Consider the following 19,711-nt stretch of genomic DNA (forward strand, 5'->3'; position numbering starts at 1 on the left):
TTAATCTAATCAAGATGAAACTTTAGTACAACAGAGACAATAAATATTTTTCTTTTGGATTTCAGCTGTAACCAAAGTGCACATGGCTACATTTACACTAGCAGATTAAACAGTGACAATGCCTGTCAGGCTGTGTGGCCAGTCTAGCCACATCCACAGCAGTAAATTTCCTATCTGCTGCAAAAAGGTGACTCCATATAAAATGAATCTTGGAAATCATTCCTGGAACAGTTAATTCCCAAGGGCTGGTTGGAGATTGTATGGGGGTTGACTGGTCCAAAGCCTTGCCTGGATGGTTGTAACAGTGGTAGCTGTTCAAGGCCCAGCTGAGGTGCTGAGTTTGTCTCCTGACACTGTGGATGCACATACATGCAGCCTGCACGTCCTCCTCGGCTCAGTGGTTTAATAATTCCAGAAGTCTAGCCAAGGCAGAAGCAAGAGCTGCTTGATGTGGAACCGAGAGCGGTGCTCTACCCATTTGTCCAGTGCAGAGAAATGTAAACATGGGTTTTGCAAATATGTGCAGATGCATAATCCACATCAAAATATGGTCATTACATTGCAATTATTTTTAATTAAATGAGCCAGAACTCATCAATATGAATCTTTGAAACATAGAAAACAGGACTGTGTTACATATGATATACAGTATAATGTGTATTTTATTCACTTTATAGTTGAAATTCTCCAGACTACGGTTCTTACACAATTTCCTTCGGGGCACTGCTCCCCAGTGTAATATAGCCCACTAACTTTTGGCAATTTTTAGCTTCGTTTTGTACATATATATGAAGTAATTTGGATTGTGCCAAAATGGAATTAATGAAATGAAACAACAATTGATTGTTTGGCAAGGCTAGAACAGTCTTTATTCCTGAAGTTTTTCCTAAATAGTGTTCTGTTTTAATAATGTATATTTTTTTATTTAAATGTAGTCTTCATTTTTATTTTTAAAATTTAATATGTAGTTTTATTTTTAATGGGGTAATGGAACTGAAATTGCCATTGCATCTAAAAGGAAACCAATCTTACTAGCTGTGTACAGTCACTTTAACCAAGTAAGGATTCATAGTAATTAGCTAAATGTTAGAGTTGGTAAAGGTACAGTCTAAGACAAAGAGCTAAGAAACCACATAAAAAAGAAAACATGCCCAATATATTTTTAACTGGTACATTTTTTTCTGGCTTGCATTTTCCAGAAGTACAGGAAAATCTCAGTAACAAGGAACCATTTTGTATAGAATGGGAAGATATTTATAGCTCCTACTAAATTATTTTCTAAGTTTCTGCTTAGTGCTTGATTTACAGTATTTGTTCTCAGATATGCTGTACTAAATTTTGCTTAGAGACATTGGCACATTGATTACCTCTAGCTTTCAGGTCAATGGGGACTGTGCTCTGCTTATAAAGAAATGAGAGATTACAATAAATGATTTTTGGTGGAGTTCATTTAAGACACACAGACTTATTTGTATACATACAGGTCTACTGATAATGGCTTTTAAAAAATTCCTTTTAGTATAAACCAAAAAATATTGATTATCTCTGAAAGCTGTCATTTAGCAGTTTACATCAGAGCACTTTAAAACCATTTACTTGAAAATAAGGAGAAAATGAGTACATTGAATGTTTCATTAATTTTCCTTAATGACATACATTTTTCTCCAAAGTATACAGTAGGCTCAGATTGTGGAAATTGAAAGTAATTGTCACAGTGAAAGGACATTTTTATAATGTTTTCTTGAGACTTACATTAATTTCGTGCTGTAAACATCTGAGTCACTTTCTTTTTTACTCATCGCTCATCTTCTCCATATTTTTTGATTTTATGCAAAACAGTTTGAATTCTTTTATGTTAATAATAACCAGTTCTTCATCGCATTGTAACTACCCTTTTAAAATAATTAAGGAGTTTGCAAGCTGCCTCATGCCTATGGCTTGCAATTGCCACTAAACCTTAGAAAGATAAAATAAAATTAAAATAATTGTATTTTACAGATAAACCTTAATGCCTACATCCAATTTCAAACACGTTTCTTAAATAAAAGCGATGCTTCTCAATGACAAAGTAAAAATAAGGAAATTGAATTAATGTTACTACTTGAAAAGGGTACTTCACATATTTATTTGTTTAGCTACTCTTTGTCTACATGGCAAGGCTATAAATTGCTATCTTTAAAAATAATTTACAAGAGATGAAGAGTAACTTTTTTTTAGATCTGATGTATACATCAGACAAATTCATCATTGTGTTTTTAGTAATTCAATAAGAAAAAACAGGGAGACCCCATTCTGCACTCTCTGTGTTATTTCCATCTGAAGCAGACCAATATGAGTGTGAGAATTGCTTAAGAATCTGAGTCTTGAAGTGATAATTCTGTGACAGAGTAAAATCCATATTAGTTACATTACATCCACTTCTTATTCATAAAAATATGATCAGTCCGTAACAAATTGGGAAGTAGGATTAGGTCTTCCTAGTTTTATGTTGCAGTCTGAAGAAATGCATCATCATGTTCTGTCTGCATGAAATAAAAAATACATGTTGACATCTCCCGCTGAATAGCAGAAGGAAACATGCTGCTGTAGATGGATGCAATTCATTTTTCAGGGCTGATAATTTATTTAAACGCAGAATATAATTTATTTAATTGCCATCACTGTTCTAAATCATTGTCTTTGTGTCTGAACAAAATCTTCTAGATACAGCTCCAGCAGACTGTTAAAAATTGTATATTTTGAGATTAATATTTGGTTCAAAGTGTACTGCAAATATGTAATTTTTTACCATATCTGTTTTAAGACAATTAAGTTTTGACCAAAACAGAAGTATTCCATATATATGCCTACAGGATGAAAGGAGAATATTGTGTCACATCTCGAAGTATTATGTTGTGTAAAAACATAATTACTTCTGCAGTACAATACAAATGAAAAAAATGGTTTTGCTTTTTTTGTTTATAAGGATTGTTGCATAGTAACATTTTGGTGACCATATGCCTGTTGAAAATAGAATGTGATTTAAGTAAAAAGAGGGTAATGCTGGCTTCACTGTGATACAATGATTATCTCTGACTATTACAAACTCTTGCAAAAATATTACAAATCACATTATAATCCAGTTACTGCATGCCATGACTTCAGTGGCTTATAATGAGAACATTAGTCTGCTGTGGTTTAGGTCTTCCATAGTCACCAACACTGGGCACCTGAAAACAAACATGAGTGCAGTGAATGTGAGTGATACATCTCCGGAATATTAACCCAACTTCCAACAAGGCTGTCCTGAGCTCAGAGTAGTTTTCTTCTGATGAATCTGTCAATTGCTTTTAAAAAACAATTTTGGAAGAATCCTGTGCAGGAAGTTTTCTTTTACTAGTTTTGAGATTGCTTCTTGCTAGGATCTGCCGTCCCACAGTTTCTGTCCTCTAGGAGGCTCTGGAGATCATGTCCAATTGACTCTCTTCATGCTTCTCATTATTTTAGGCATCTGTTGTAGTTCTCAGTTGTGTTTTCCAAAATGAAGAATAATAGCTCAGGACTCACTCAGCGATTCCTGTTTAGTCACTATTAGTACAAAAACATTAGGGTTTTGCCCAAATTGCCTGGTCCTACCGTGGCCCTTCTGAAATTGAGAGGCTATAACTATAAATAATCTTCAAGGTGGTGTGGTATTACTGATTTATAAAGTAGCATAATGCTATTTTCTACTTTTTTTTTCTTTACGCCTTCCCTAATAATTTGTAAGGTAGCACATACAATTTGTTTTTTTTTCACTACTGCTGTGTACTGAGCTATCTTTTATTTTTCCTAATATAATTTCTGAAGAGTTAGAATCAGCACAAAGGTGGGATGGTTTTTGATGTATTTTACATTTATTTACATTTATTTTATCACCAAGTATCATCATATGTAGTTCTTTATAGGCAGTCCTGCCTTCAAAGTCCTGACTTACCTTATCATTGCCAATAAACTTTGTCTTCTCACTGTTCACTGCTTTTTCCAGCTTCAGTCTCCCACTGGTTCCTAGAAGGACTCAACTAGTGACTTCCTCGCAGTGTGAATACTGACCCATTTAATCTAAATTTTTCCTACTGTTTAAGCATTTAATTTTTTAATCAATGAAAGGGCCTTCTGATCCCATGTCAGCCTGGTTTCATCAAGACCCTTTGATAAAGGACCTTTATTGAATGAATGTCTCTTGGAAATCAGGTATATAGTATCAGCTTACTTTCCTTTCCATGTTTGCTTGTTCTTTGAAGAACACTGACAGATTGCTGAGAAATTATTTTCCTTTAAAATAGCCATCTCAGCTCTTCATCTTTCTAATGTATGTATTTTCCCGATCACTGATTTTATTGTTTATTCTGATTTTTAGAAATTTAATTGGAAGTTCTTAACAATTTTTTCTTGTATTACCTTCCTCCCAACCACCTGTCACAGTTTCCTCCATTATGAGCTCAGATGGAGAAAAAGCATTTTATTTTTGTGTTCTGACCTCATCTTTCTTGAATACTTCTTTTGTAGCCTGGTTAGCCCTACCAGCTCTGTCTGACTCCCAAATCTTTGAAAATATTTTAATTTCATTTTTATAATCTCATCAAGTTGTTCATTAGACTTCTTTTGTCTGTTTTGTGTGGATATGCTTTTTTGGGGTTTTTTAGGCTTGTAGTTTATGGCAGTTTTTGTTTTCCTTATTTGAACACAACTTCAGATTTAAAAAAAAAAAAATCTTTCTCTTGATTCTAATATGTAAGTGAGTAAATATTATTTGATACCCTGCACATGTTATCTTTTTGATTTTTAGGCATATCAACAGCTGGATCCTTTATATTTCACATGAAATCTTTTCTTTTTGTATAGACTTTTCCTGTCAGACGTGTCCTCAGTTCTAGGTGAATGTCAGGTCTTCCTAGCACCATTATTTCAGCCTGTGATTGCACCTTTGCTTCAGCGCAACCCCTTCTCTCTGAATCTGCACATGCTGTAATGCGAATTTTGCAGAGTGCTACTGTGCAGGTCCCAGCTTTCAGCTCCCAAACAACCTACCCTTGGCCTCCGGAGGTCCTCTTCAGCATTCCTCAGTTTTTGTTTTGCATAAGGACTGCAAATTTCAGCCATTGCCCTGTATTTGGAGTCTGCGCAGACTTGTTATGAGGTCCACAGGTAGCATGTTCTCTTCAGAGCCACCCGTATGGGTCCATGCCCATGTCATGATGGCTGGGACATGGAATGTTGTCACTTCAGGTGTTCCACCTGGTTTGTCTTGAGAATATGGAGGAATGAAGTTGTCTGGGGCTAGCAGTTTTCCAGTACAACTTGTCCTCTTTCCCACTGTAGTCTGCAGATGGACATCCAAGATAACATATTTCAGTTCAAAACCGCGCCCCACCCCCTATTTCCATGATTCGGAAATAGGATTTTCATAGAACAATTGTTTTCCTAATTTATTACTGTTACTTTTCACATTCATTTTCCTGTAATTTCATTTTTCTTCTCATAGTACTTCTTCTGTGTGGATGCACTAAATCAGTAACTTCCATGTGATAAATACTCTGTTGTATTTCTTAGAGAATAGTGAAGTTCTAGGCTGCCAGGCTTGACTGCTGTGACACTGGAATTCACCATCTGAAAGCCCCTCTAGGGTTGGGCATCTGTGTTTGTTAGCATTCTTGGGGTTCATTTGTTTTGGTTTTGATATAGTTTAACAAGGCAGCTTCTTTCTGTTATTCTAAGTATGGGATGGACAAGCCTAAAAATAACCAAACAGCATGTAATATCCATACTCTACATCTACAAGCATTTGACAAACCTTAGTCTGGAAATTATACATTAAAATACAGTCAGAAATATCTATTTGCTCTTGAAATTATAAGCAAAACACAGGATGATACATGCCCTAAGAAAAGACATGGCAAAGACGAAAGTTCTGTCTGACGCAAATATCTATAAATTTAGAGCTTGAAATGAAAAATTATGCACTGGCTTTTAAATAAAATGATCTTTTCATAAGGCAGCTTTTCATATGAATCTAATGATGACAATATATACTGCTTTATTTTTGACTTTGTGGATGGTGCTTAAATGTGAGAGTACATTTTCAAGGTTGTCAACATCATTATATAGCATTTTAAAGGGAGAAGAGGGCATGAATCAGTTGTTGTATACTGATTTCATTGTTACTGCAGGTTGAAGTGCACTGTCCGTTCTTATTTTGGTGCAATATTATCTACAGATGTATTCATTTTTAAGGGGAATAAGATTATTTGTAAATAGATTTACAGTGGAAAAACATTCCCAGAAACTTAAATGTGGAAGAAATCCTTAGTTTTTACCTGCAAGAATGTGTCAGTTTGTTTTCTCTACTTTGCTATAATCTAAATTAAAACATATATAGTCTTTATTAAAATGAAAACTTCTAAGGACTTTTGAGATTTCCACAGAATATAATGTTGCATGTAAAGTTACATTTATATTTTCCCTCAGTGACTGTTGAAAGTTAATTTTGCTTATTGTTTGACACATTTTTTGTCACATATTTGTTGTAAGTTTTTTAGTTCGTTTCAGTGGCTACAGCATATGCAGACAGACAAATGTAAGAGATTGCTCAGGCTGTAAATGTTTGAGGGCTGGAAATCAAAACATTTAATCTTTTGTAACTTCATGAAAGAACTTGAATGAAGTGATTCCTGGAGGAACATAAAAATAAAGTGCAGGTTCCCAAGAGGACTAGAAGTTGCTCTTCTGTCCACTGCAGAATCTAGGCATTGAACACCTAGCTCCAGACCTGAAATTTATGAATTTCATAAATGTGTGTGAGATACTAAAGTTCATGCAGTTAATGAAATGAATGAGGCAGCTAAACTGGAGATTCAGAGCAGCCCGCACAGAGTGGCTGAAGCTCAGGGCAGACAAGAGTGTTGAATGGGACTGATGTGCTTGAAATTCAGAAAACAGATACCAGCCACTCAACTGGGTCAGATGCCAACATGAAAGTGAGTTTCAAAGGCTGAACCATCTTCCTAGATACCAAGTTAGTTACTTGGGTATGGCTAACTGTGTCACTTTAATCTTTCCAGGACAACACTCCTGGCCTCCTTGAACAGCTAGGGCTGGAGACATACTGGCTTGACATGGTGAATGGAAAATACTCACTGCCTGTTTTTTTGCATTCATGTCTATCTTTAATACGTATTTTGCAAACACATTAATTCTTCTTGAAGATTTTAGATGTTCTGAAGCAGGTATTTAAAATGGTATAAATATTAAGTTAAAACCAGATAAGTATTAAATGTACCTGAGGCATTTCTTAATCTTGTGGTAGGAGAGAATTCAATATTACTTTGGTAATATTCTTTGAAGTGAGAATCAGATCTTAGCCCGGGGTGCGAGGATAAGAAGAAAGGTGCAAATGAAAAAAAATTAGCAGATCGTTTAATATTTTATCAGGAAGGAGCATCCTAGCTGCAGTTTGGTTTGCTCAGGAATTGTTGTATGGCAATAGCAAGACTTAGATATTACAGCGAGCGATATTCAAAGCTACTCAGAACCTCCAGCTCATGCTTACCAGCTCATTTGTCACATACAGTATGTCTTCTTTCAAGGTGTTGCCCTGACAGTACTTTTTTCTGTCTCACATTAACTCAGTGTGAAGCCCAGTTATGTCACTTGCAAAGGAGTACCATCAGCAAAGCATTACAAATCAATCTCAGGTTTTTAGATGCTTTTGATGCTCAACTGTTACAAAACTCTGCAATCTGTTTTTTTGATGAGACTGAGTAGGTCTTCTGAATTGTAATTAGCGAGTACTATGGGCTATCAAGTTGGCAAATTATAAACATTGACAAATACTGATAATGGAGGTGGGGTATGGTTGGGGAAATCACATTCCTTGCATGCATATTTAACAAAGTGATTGATTCTTCACAGTTAGCAAATCTATTATGCTTATATCAAATTATGGAGTAATAATATATATGTTAAGCTTGTATTTACAATCAGCAATGTTAAATGAAATGTAAATTGAGGGATCTGCTGCACTGATTAATACTTTCTCTACTAGCCCCATGTACAGTGGAGGAGAAGGCTCTGCGACCTTCTGGTTTGCATGCTATAGAGCAAGGTGGAGCAGTTTCAGTTTGGAGAATGGAGAGGGTCTTTCTGTGGCCGGTATGCCTGCTGTGTAAAGCAATGGAAAGCCATCTGTGCCAGATAATGAGTTAACACTGGTTGTTTCCATAAGCTCATGAACATAAGCAAAAATCTAAGAAAAAGAGTGTATTCGGTTACTATGCAATCTGCTCTTGGTGTGGAGTACTGCCATATGTAGCTTTTAATAAGCTCGTGAACAGTGGCAATATACCTAACTATTTATTCTGCATTGTCCAAGTCTGTATTCTGTCCTGCCACTTTTGATTGAACGGTCAAGTAGAGGACAGTGTCTGTTGTCTTAAATTTGTACAATTTTCACTTGAAAGATATTTGAAATTTAAGTATGAATCAGGCAGACGTCCTAACTGAACACCTTGGGAACAGAGTTTAGCACTAGCCTGAGTCTGTGACTTAACACAGTATTACTTGACTGTTTTCACCTTGGCAATGTTGTTTTGGAATGCTTTCCTCCTCTTAAAATATTTTATTGCATTGCCACCTCAAATCAGCCAAGTCATCATTAAAAAAATCTTGACAGATACTTGGTTTTCTTCTCTAAGGGTAGAAAAAGTAGAAGGTAATGACTGATAAGGAAGAAAGATTGTCTTTTCATGCATTTTTCCTTAGTAATAAAGAACAACCCCACCCCCCCCCCCCAGTATAGAAAATGTAGCGGGGAGGGGAAAGAACCAGAATTTTGTCAAATAGTTTTGAGTGTTTTCACAGGCTGGTTTGATTTCCATAGAGCTATGCGAGTTTGCATCTGTCAATCAATTTAGAATAATGCTTTGCTTTGATTATGAACGTGACTTGAGAACAAAATTGATGTTTGCATAGTGCTCACTATATGTAAATTGATACATAAATGCTGCTGTAAGTATAATTACTTTAATAATGAAAGGCAGAATCAAGTTGACTAAGAGTTTTTAATTAGATTAATATAAACCATTTGTGATTTAATACAATGCTGTCTAGAAAATTAAAGGCTATATGCATGTATGTTAAATCAGTTCATTAACATACTGGGACCAAATTAACTGGTATTATAATTTCCTTGACTGAAAAGAAATTTTAGTTTTATGCTACATTTTTACTAGTTCAGTATCACTAACATACACAAGAAAGATACATTAATTTTGTGGTTGGGTATTTGACGCAAATTTATCCTAGTTCTTGTTGACTTAGAACTTAACTTTGCAAATACAGCATCTGTCAAAGAGAAATTTTTCTCCTAATATGAAACCATATTTGGCTCAGTAAGAGTAAGATGATATGCTTGGAAATCCCACTGTATTTCAGCTTCTTCAAATCTTCCTTTTATGTTCTAAACTCTTGAAGTTAGAAAAAAGTTAGTAGGTTGCTGCCAGTTAGCAAAGAGCAGATGGTGTTTATTACTGTGCCCAATAAATTGTGTATCTGTGGGAGTAATAAGCCCAATTAGCCAAATGTTGATTGTGCTTTTAAGTGTTGTAGTCTTAGTACCTATTTCCATACCTGTGCATATGCTCAATGTAAACTGAATTGTGTGCTTTGAAAAAAGCTTTGTGGTGCACTTCTGCAGTCTGAGTTGCTGGCATTTATGGGAATAGCGTTTTAAATAACGTCCTTCAAATGAGCCAGTCTTAGGTATTCCAAGAACTCCTTATTACTTGCTTTGTCTTTTATTTATTTCTAACGAGTAAAAGTTGACGATTTCAGTGTTGGCTAGGGTGAATGTTAAAACACAAATGCCTTATTGTCCTGAAGAGGCCTCTTGCCTTTGATTCAACAGAATACAGCTGAAATACAAAATCATGGTTAGCACAGCATACTCTGTAGTTTTTAGAAATACTACTGCTCTTGAACAGTTTTCCATTAAGAAGCAGTCAGCCCTCAGAGAATTTCCTGACTCTTTAGAGAGGTAGGTTAAGATCCATCATGACCTCTGACTGGCAACTATTTTGCTAAGGGCTCTAACCTCCCCAACATGGGCAAAAAAGCCCCAAGCCATTCCTGTCTGCCCTCAGCCTCCCACACCGCCCCAGATGGGCTGGCCAAACAGCGGTAAGCTTAGGGAAAAAAGCAGTTTGTTGCAAGTAGCAGAAGAATTGTAAGAAAGGCAAAAGCTAACGATAAAATGTGACATTAGAATCCTCTTTTTCCTTTCTGAGTTCAAAAAGCAGTCTCTCGCATGGTCCTCCTGTTAGCAGAACCTGGTCTTGCTGCACTTACCTCGAGTAATACCCACTTTCATAACTGAGCCCAGTAATTTTAAAAACAGTAGTTTCTGCAAACACTCCCTAACCATCCAAATAAGCAGTAGTAGCCACATACATTGTACAAGGCCTCGGATTTTTTCAACATTCTTGACAGCTCTTCAGGGTCAAGATCAAGTTTTCCTGCACATCTGTGCAGTGCCTGGTTCAATGAGTCTCTCTGGGTATCTCTGCAATTAAAATAATAAACCCTTTAAACTTGTTAATTGCAGATTTAATATAGATGCGCAAATTTAATTGGTTTCTTGGCTTTCCCAATTACCTTGCATCAGACTTTAAAACAGAATCACCCAAAATAAAATGTTTGGGTGTCTGACAGATTAGCAGATTATAATCACACTGTTAATGCATGTATTAGAAAAATAGCTGTTCAGATTTCCTGAGATGAAAAGTTGAACTGAATAAAGATACATCAGACACCAAACTTTTTTTAATCAGAAAACTTACTTAAATTTTAAGCCTAATTTAAATTGCTTTATTTAAATGCCACAAATTGTTACCAAATTCTGACAGAAAACTGCCAGAAATGAGGAGATTATTTTGCTATCTCAGTGTGGACTTGTATCTGGAAGATGTTTGTCTGGAGTCACTGGCCATCTGTTTCATGGAGTGATGCCAAAAATATATTTTCAGTGTAGATTTAGATGCTTGCTATGAGCTAGTAAATAGCCAGACAAATATTGCAGCATCTTCTTCAAGCACACTGTAAATATGAACTCCCAGCACTTTTCAAGATAAAAAAAGTGTGTGATAAAGAAATGTTTATTTCTTAGTTAAATCTTCTAGTCACAGTAGCTTTAATGATTCTAACTTTGTTACTTGGGTTTAATTTATTCTTGAGGTAGTTCTATTGATTAAAAGAGAGATTAATTCGGACTGTAGTTTACAAGAAGCTTTATTTTCCCCTTTGAGCATTTAATTTTGAGTCCATTTTTCTCCCCATGGCCTGGCACTGGGTTATTGTCCAAAACATAGTGAAGAGATAAGACCCAGTAAGCTCTGTAGGAAAGGGCAGCCTTCTCCTTTGGTTGTGGCACTGCTGCAGTGAAGTTTCAGTGGTAAAAAACTTTAGGAAAGCATTAGCATATGTCCTTTGGAGTAGATCTCTAGAGCCACTCTGAAGGGGGTACATTCATTTTCTGCTTCTGCAGTTTGCTGTCTCCTGACATGTCTTGCTAAAGCAGGGCCCTGCAAAGTTCAGTCCTATCAAGGAGGTTTCCAAGAAACTCTTCTCCACAGCCAGTAAACATCACATCACTGGAATAAAAAATAATGTTGCATCCTTATCTGGAACACTAAGTTCATTTTGGAAAAGCCAAAAAGTACTAGATACTGAAGAGGTATTGGGGTAAGCAGCTACATATAGAGAGAGGCAAACCTGAACTTGGCAGAATCTGCTGAGCTATAGAATAGACTATAGTAGTTCCATTTTGGAAGGGACCTACAACAGTCATCTCGTCCAGCTGCATGACCAATTCAGGGCTGACTAAAAGTTAACACATATTGCAATGCTTACAAATTGTTGAGAAAAATAAAAATTGCCTTCGTAATCATCCAGTACTACCTGAACATGAAGGGAAGCTCCATGTGCATGTGAAAAGGTGAGATACTTTTAAAATAAATGGTATTAAAAAATAAATGAACGATCAGAACTCCTAGAATAGGACCAGAATAAACATAATTTATAAGCACGTCTCAGTCATAAGGTTTTTTTCAGGAGTGAATAATATCTTTGTCTCCTCCCCTTTTCTTTAGCACAGGACTGAATTTATAAGGATTTTTTTTTTTCACCCTATGAATAAGGAAAGGTTTTTGTGAGGATAAGTAGCTCTGAAAATCAAAAGACAGTGTCTCCCCACAAAGTAGCTGATGGCAATGGTGAACAGAACACACTAAGTAAGAAACCTATTCCATATTGCCAAACCCATGCTATTTCTGTTTTGCTGTTTCTAGAATAAATTAATTTTTTTGCCCAGTTCAGGGCATTGTGCTGCTTCATCTTACAGCTGGAAACATTTGTTTTTCCCATTCCTTGTTTATCTACGTTTTGTTGCTGTTCTGAACACTGATCTGTGTATAGAACAGTCACTGACAAGCACTTTTTCTGAATGGTAAGCATATTCCTTGCTTCTGCTTGTAAAACCCTATTAAAAGAGTGTTTATAAAATAAGAAATGTTGCAGTTCTAGTAGGGATGTATTGGGGCTACATCAAACAGGGAAACAAATATTCTTCTAAATGTGAACATGCATTTTCTATCAATCATTTTCTTTATTTTGAAGCTTGAATGTTAATGCTGTAAACTTTATGTTAGAATTGTTACACCTATGGTACACTATCCTGAGGTGGCCAAAACCTTTACTAACATTAGATGAAGCTTTTAATCTTGAAATAACTGCAGGTTAGAGCTTTATATTGCAACATAACAGCAAATCATATGATTCTTTGCTTACTTGGTTACCAGCATTCTTGCCCCCATGCACAGAAGGGAGATGGGGAGAAATGTATTTGTGGTTTTAAACAGGATAGGTTTTATGGGGAGCACTTAGAGCTGCTGTATGGTGGAGTAGCTTTTGATGTACCTCTGGTAGTGCCACATGGCTACACAGGCCGGATGGTGTCCTGAGTACACGTGACTGTTTACATCCCAAGGCTGCTGCTGGCTTCAGGGACCCCCTCAGAGGGACAAGCCTTGTCACCCCGCCTGACCTTGGAGCCTGTGTCCCAGCTCTTGGAGGGTTCACAGTATACCTTGGCACACACAAGCAGAGCAGCAACATCAGCCCACCAGTGTGATGAGTCTCACAAGAGAGCTAACCATTGTGTGGTTGGCTGCTGATTCAAAGGCCAGTTTATCGCTGATAAACTAGGAGAATAAAATGCATCCTGTGTATACAGCCGAGGTAAGGATCAATGGCTGATTACAATTCTCAGCATTAAAAAATGAGGTAGTGATGAAAATCAACAGCTTCTATCTGCCTAGCCCCATTTGCAGCTGTCTCAGTGGGCTCCTCCCCAGCGAAAGGACTCTAATGCCAAGAGCCAAGGGCATTTAAGTATGCTAGTATTAGCTACAGATTCTCTACAGCACAAGTTGGGTTTCTTTTCCCCATCTTTTATACAACACAGACTCAATAGTGGGGCCATGTCTATTTGCCGTTGATGCCTGCTTCAAGTTCAAACTCCCATTGTGCTCATCTCCTGCACTGTTTGCTTTAACATGACACGTACTGAAGAAACGTTACTCTGAGTTTGCAACATTATATAAATCAGTTGTTATGTAAATATCAACTTACAAATGTGTGAGCGTGTTTAATTTCAATTCTGAGATAATTCTGCTGATATTATGACTTCTGAGAACAACACGTCACATGCCCATGTTAAAGGAGGTAACTTCAAGCGTGGCAATGAGAATAAATGCATGTGGCAATATTCTTGAGGTGCTGCAGTGCACTGAAGACTATAGCAACATTGTATGTAAGCTGCAGGATATATTTTAATAATGATTTATTGCACACATTTTGTTTACAGCACAGGTTGTAATTAATCTTTGGCATTTCATAGAAACCACGTATGGTATATTAACATAATAAATGCTGACACTGGAAGACAGACTGCTTCTGCTGTGATCCAGCTTGACACCTGGTTACTTGTAGGGATTCTTTTCTCAGTGTCTTAGCCCGAAGCAAGTGAGGCACATTGATGTGCAGCACGTGTTACTGCAAGGGGTTTTGGAGATGAGCAAATCTGTGGTTATGTATGTTTTATGTTATATATTGTTATAGGTTAGGAATATATATATATAAAAAATTTATGCATGGAGCACAACCCTAAGCTTTTCACTAACATAGGCAGTTTTTTGGTGAGAAATTATATGTTATTAGTTCTTAAGGCTTCTCAATTTTTGTGTACTTGTTGGGTATCTAATCTTTGGTTTTACGTATTCAGTCCCACCATATAAACTCGAGCAGAATGTCTTACACAGTTAAGCTATTTCCATATGAGTATAAAAAAAAGTTTTATGGACAAAAGCTTTGATGGAGGCTGAGAAGCCAGAGTGTTGGCTTTGGGCATCTTACAGTGTGATTGCTTGTGTGGGGTGGAGCGTGAAAGTAATCAAGATGTAGACAAACCTGGTGAAACTGTGTGTGTGTTGGTTGGGGAAGATGTTGAGGAGACTGGCTGTGGATACTGTAAAGATCTATCGAGCTATATTCTCTGCCAGGTTTTCTTTTGCACAAGAGAAAGTTTATTGCACAGCTGTTGACAAATGAAGCATCATGTGCATTTGATTATAAGCAAAGCATCCCTTGCTATCACCTGATCATTTTCCCCTGAAGACATGCATCTGCCTCTCCCAGACAAATGATAAAAAAATCTAAGAAAATAATGTGCAAAATCTTTACCATAAACCAGGAAGGGTTTCTACAAGCACACGGAAAGCCTAGCTCATGCTCATAAACATGACTGAAATGTTAAGCCACATATAAAAACATCTAGTAACACAACAATAACCATATTTTTCAACTGGAAGTCTGTTTTTTTCCCAGCAGTGTAAGCTTTCCGTTAATACTCCTTCCTCTGTATGTCGTCATTTCTCAGCTATCATTTCCAAATATGACCAGATATTATCCTAGACAGTTAGAGCTACTATTAGTTGGAGATAATTTGTACACTTGGTGGAACTGAATCAAAACTAAGATTGCAAAATAAGATCTTCAGTTACAGTGGCTGTACCAGGAATGTGTGTTTCTTAGCAAGGGTTGTCATCGTATGCAGTCAAACTGCCTGAGTTTACACATTTTCCTTCACTGTCACTATATGCTTTGGCTGTGTGTGCGTGCATGCGCCTGTAAGTGGACCCTAAGATTTCTGCTATTCAAATTGGTTCTGCTCAGGTTCCTGTCCAGAATATCTTAATAAAATGAATAAGAGGAATAAAGTTGTGTTCCAAGTTTCATACGATTTGTGCTGTTCACTGAAACTTTCTGTTACTTGTGTGCTGGTTTTACCTAGCTGTGAACATAAAGGATTTGATTTTTCATAAGTTATTGAGTCAAAGTTACTCTACCAGTACTTTCAGACTTTGGGGAGTTTTGTGATTATAGACTGCTGCTGAGGATAGCCAGTAGCCTTAGACTGATGCTGAGAAGACCCAGCACAACATTTGAATGGCTGATACAGTGCACTGGCTTTTCTGCAACTTTAACCAAATTAAGAGCAATTCAGTTACTCAGTTGTAAGTAATTGCTTGCTTCCTGGTATGTGTTTTTTAGAAGGTGGATGAAATGTGAGTGTCTGTCTGCTACATAATCAATAGAATTAAAATCACCAGCCACTTACTTCCTGTGAAGTGATTAAAATCCACCTAGTAATTAGTTTATGCTGGCCATACCACTCCTTTACAGCAGTATGTCAAGGTAACAATTATTAGACAGTTTATGAAGTGCTTAAATATAAATGGTCACCATAAGTCTTCACAGACTGTCTTTTAAACGTTTTTTTACATTCAGAGGGCAAACAGTTGAGCTTTGACTGGCCGCCTCACAGTCTCCTCCAAATTTATGTAGTGGTATAGCTCCTTCAGCTTTTGAGGGGCAGCTTTTCTTAATGTTAAGGGATATTTAATGATGCAGCAGTGGATGGTTCTTCTCTGATTGGTGATGTAGAAGTGGCACAAAAGAAAAAAGATAAAGATTTAAAAAAGGGGGGAAAAAATGGTTAAAAACAGCATTCTGCATGTAAGAGGGTCCTTGCAGAGGAGCAAAAGCTCTGTTACTTGCTTGGCTGCCTCTAATAAACTTTCACATACGTGAGATGTGTAGTTTTTGAAATCTTATTTCTATCAATAGATTAAGTCCAATATCTAGTATTAAAGTAAAAATTCAGTTCTTTACGTTCCTTCTTCACAGTTTGGTTTATTTTCATATGAGATGTAATAATCAATTTGAAGCCAACAACTTCTAAAAGAAGTTGTCCCTAGAAGTATCGCTACAGTTTCAAGACATAGGACTGTTGATGCCGTGATGGGGCATCATCTCTAAATCCTGCCCCAAAATGGGGTAGGATTTATTGAAGAGTAGATAACTTTTATTAAATCAACAAAGTTGGAAAAAACAATACAAGCACACAAGCTTGAAAAATCTTTACTTGGAGCTTCAAAGTCTGCTGGGCTTCTTCTGCAGCATTACTACTTGTATCCTAGTTCTGGCTGGGATAGAGTTAATTTTCTTCCTATAGCTGGTACAGTGCAGTGGTTTTGGGTTTAGTATGAGAATAATGTTGATAACATAGTGATGTTTTATTTGTTGCAAAGTAGTGCTTTACTCTAAATCAAGGTCTTTTCAGTTTCCCATGCTCTGCCAGTAAGGAGGTGTTCAAGAAGTCAGGAGGGAGCAGGGCCAGGACAGCTGACCCTAACTCACCAAAGGGATATTCCATCCCATAGAACATCATGCTGAATATATAAACGGGGGGGAGTTGACTGGGAGCTACTGATCTACTGCTCAGAGGCTGACTGGGCATCAGTCAGTGGGTGGTGAGCAGTTGTGTTGTGCATCACTTGTTTTTCTTGGGTTTTATTTCTCTCTCTGTTTTCTCCCTTCTCATTACAATTATTTTCATTATATTTCAGTGATTAAACTGTTCTTATCTCAACACATGGGGTTTAGCTTTTTTTCCAGCTCTCACCATGCTACTGCAGTGGGAGGGAGTGAGCAAGCAGCTGCATCGTACTTAGTTGCTGGCTGGGGGTAAACCATGATACACTACTCCACCCTAGACATGTTATTTTGCTAAAAGCAGTTATGTTGGTTTAGGTTTCACCTTACATATTTATTTTTATTGTGATTTCTATTTTCTTTGATAGCTTAACCAGTAATTGAAGACAGTTACAAGTGTTTTGTAATTAAGACACCGTACTGAAAGCCAGCTTAGGCTCTGGGGTATTGGGCTTGATTCTGAGTTTGCGTGTTATTAACATAGCTGATGCATTTGTGTTGTTATATTCTTGCTGGCTAAAGTGGAAACAAGAATATTTATCTGGTTTTTTACAATCTTTAAAATAGAAAGTAATGCAAAACAAGGTATGTTACAACATGTTTTTAGACATCCAGGTGTATTTTCGACAGTACCATATTCTTGATTGCTGTTTCTTATTGTCATGTTCTTATGGGGTATGGTTTAGTGGTGGACTCAGCAGTGTTAATTTAATGGTTGCACTCAATGATCTTAAAAATCTTTTTCAACCTAAACAATTCTGTGACCCTATGATTCTATGAATCATCTCTGAAATAAAGACAAGGAAGTGCTGATACAATTATACACCTTTTTCCTCAACTAAGTTTATTCTTTGTTAAAAGCCAGGCCAGAGCACTGTCTGTTCAGACTTGAACAAAGTTCAGGAACATCCTAAGCAAGTGCTGATGGTTCTCAGTCATATTTGAAAGATGGCATGCAATAGACTTTTAAAAAGATTTTGGAAGGCATAAAAAATAATAAATTGAAGAGACTATTCATTACAGAAGAAACAAATTATTGTTAGTTAATAGACTCCCCCCTTTTTGTTAGTTTGTGTCAACATAACATTAACATCTCATTTGTTTATTGTTCTGTCCTCTGAATGATTTTCATGTAGACATCTGTCCTTTTCATACAGAAGAAAGTATGTGTCACCTGACTATGCAGTGTTTTAAGAATATTAATAGCATATCAGACAAAGCCCAGTGTTCTTCAGAATCCTCCCAGAAAATAGCCTTGAATATCTACAGTGATCTATTGTTTGTGATTTGTTGTGCTGCTGGAAAAACAGATATTTGAAGTCGATAAACAAAAAAGCACTTATTTTAGAATCAATGTGTAAAACATCAATTTCTAAAAACCCATCCAAAGATCTAACTCAGCAGAATATATTACTTTGCCAATAAAGCTGTCTAACTCAGGAAAGAACATATGCATTCTGTGTCTGATAAGCAAAGATCTTGTTTAGCAGTTAGCTAAACCTAAGGAGGCACTGGCCATTTTTGTCCTAGAGAGAAGCCTCCTGGGTTCAAATAAACTGTGAATGCTTTTATGGCCCTTTGTGCTAGGTGAGAGGATACGTACATTCTCCAGACTTGTATCCCAATGAATTCGTCTCAGAACTAAGTAGGAGTATTTTTTTAATGCGAAGTAGACTTTTCTTTTTTAAGCAGCTCGTTTATAAAGATTTATTCAAGTTTTGGGAAAAAAAAAAAAAAAACACCCAAAAAACCAAAAAAGAACCTCTTCATCTAAAATGTTTCTATTATTTGCTTTCTAGTTCAATTTTGTTGGCAAATTGCTTGGACCAAGAGGAAACTCCTTGAAGAGGTTACAAGAAGAAACAGGTGCAAAAATGTCCATCCTGGGAAAAGGATCCATGAGGGATAAAGCTAAGGTACTGTGTCTGGATTATGGTTGCAATTAGTGTTGAAACATTTGTGCTTTAGCTGTTACACTGAGATTGCCTGTCTACTTATTAATGACTCAATTAATAGATTCCTAATAGACTGACTCCAAGGCTAGTTTGTTTTTTCAAGCAACATCAATTGCTTAAATACAGTTTTTCTCTTGACACGCAAACCCAGCTTCCCATATATTTCTCGACCTCCTCAGTTACTATGTTACCACTGGTATTTAAATAGGTCACATAAAAGAGAAAGCAGCTTTTAAAGTTCATTTGTTCTGGGAGAAGTCTGTTTCTTCTGAGAAAGTATAGCTTCTATAGATTACTGCTGTAATATTGGTGTACATAAATAGGGTTTTTTTGCTAATTGTTCCTCTAGAGATGGGACTTTTGAAAAAGATTGATTATTTATTCAGGGCATAGTTCTAAAGAAAGATAACAAAGTGGACATTTTGCTTAAATGTGTGTAAAATGTACTATATATAAAAGAAAAAAATGTTTGAAATCACTGCCTTGTCAATGCACCGGAAGTAATTGTTTGTAAGGTAAGGCAGCTTCATATATATCAGTCCTAAAGAGCAAGTGCTGATTGCCTTGTGGCATCTTTACAGGCTGTAGAACAGCAGTATTATGGTCAACACGGAAATAATGACTGTTAATTTCACTGAATTTTTTATACTGCGTTATTCTGCTTTCCTTTCTGTCACCTCTGTCATTCATCCCGGTAGGTAAAACAATGAAAGCAATAATATTCCAGAATAAAGGAAAGACTAATCAGGATTTTATGGTTGGCATTATTTGGTCTTGGTAATGTGTATCAGTAGTCAGACATGCAATATGAGGTCTTCAGTTGCAAAATTGAAAAAACGCCACAAAACAGA

General features: G+C 36.6%; 1 protein-coding gene across 16 annotated transcripts in view; it reads left to right on the plus strand.

The window, feature by feature from the left end:
• The window catches only part of KHDRBS2 (KH RNA binding domain containing, signal transduction associated 2), a 402,639-nt gene that overhangs the window by 134,200 nt on the left and 248,728 nt on the right, over window positions 1–19,711 (plus strand). For all 16 annotated transcript variants that reach the window (XR_013928537.1, XR_013928538.1, XR_013928539.1 and 13 more), the window contains exon 3: window positions 18,705–18,821. Coding sequence is in view for 1 of the 16 variants with exons in the window: in XM_080389900.1 (XP_080246026.1) it covers window positions 18,705–18,821 (117 nt within the window). In the remaining 15 variants the exon portion in view is untranslated. The remainder of the gene's footprint in view (window positions 1–18,704; window positions 18,822–19,711) is intronic.

The sequence above is a fragment of the Falco punctatus genome (assembly GCF_963210335.1).
Source record: "Falco punctatus genome assembly, chromosome: 5".
NCBI lineage: Eukaryota > Metazoa > Chordata > Aves > Falconiformes > Falconidae > Falco > Falco punctatus.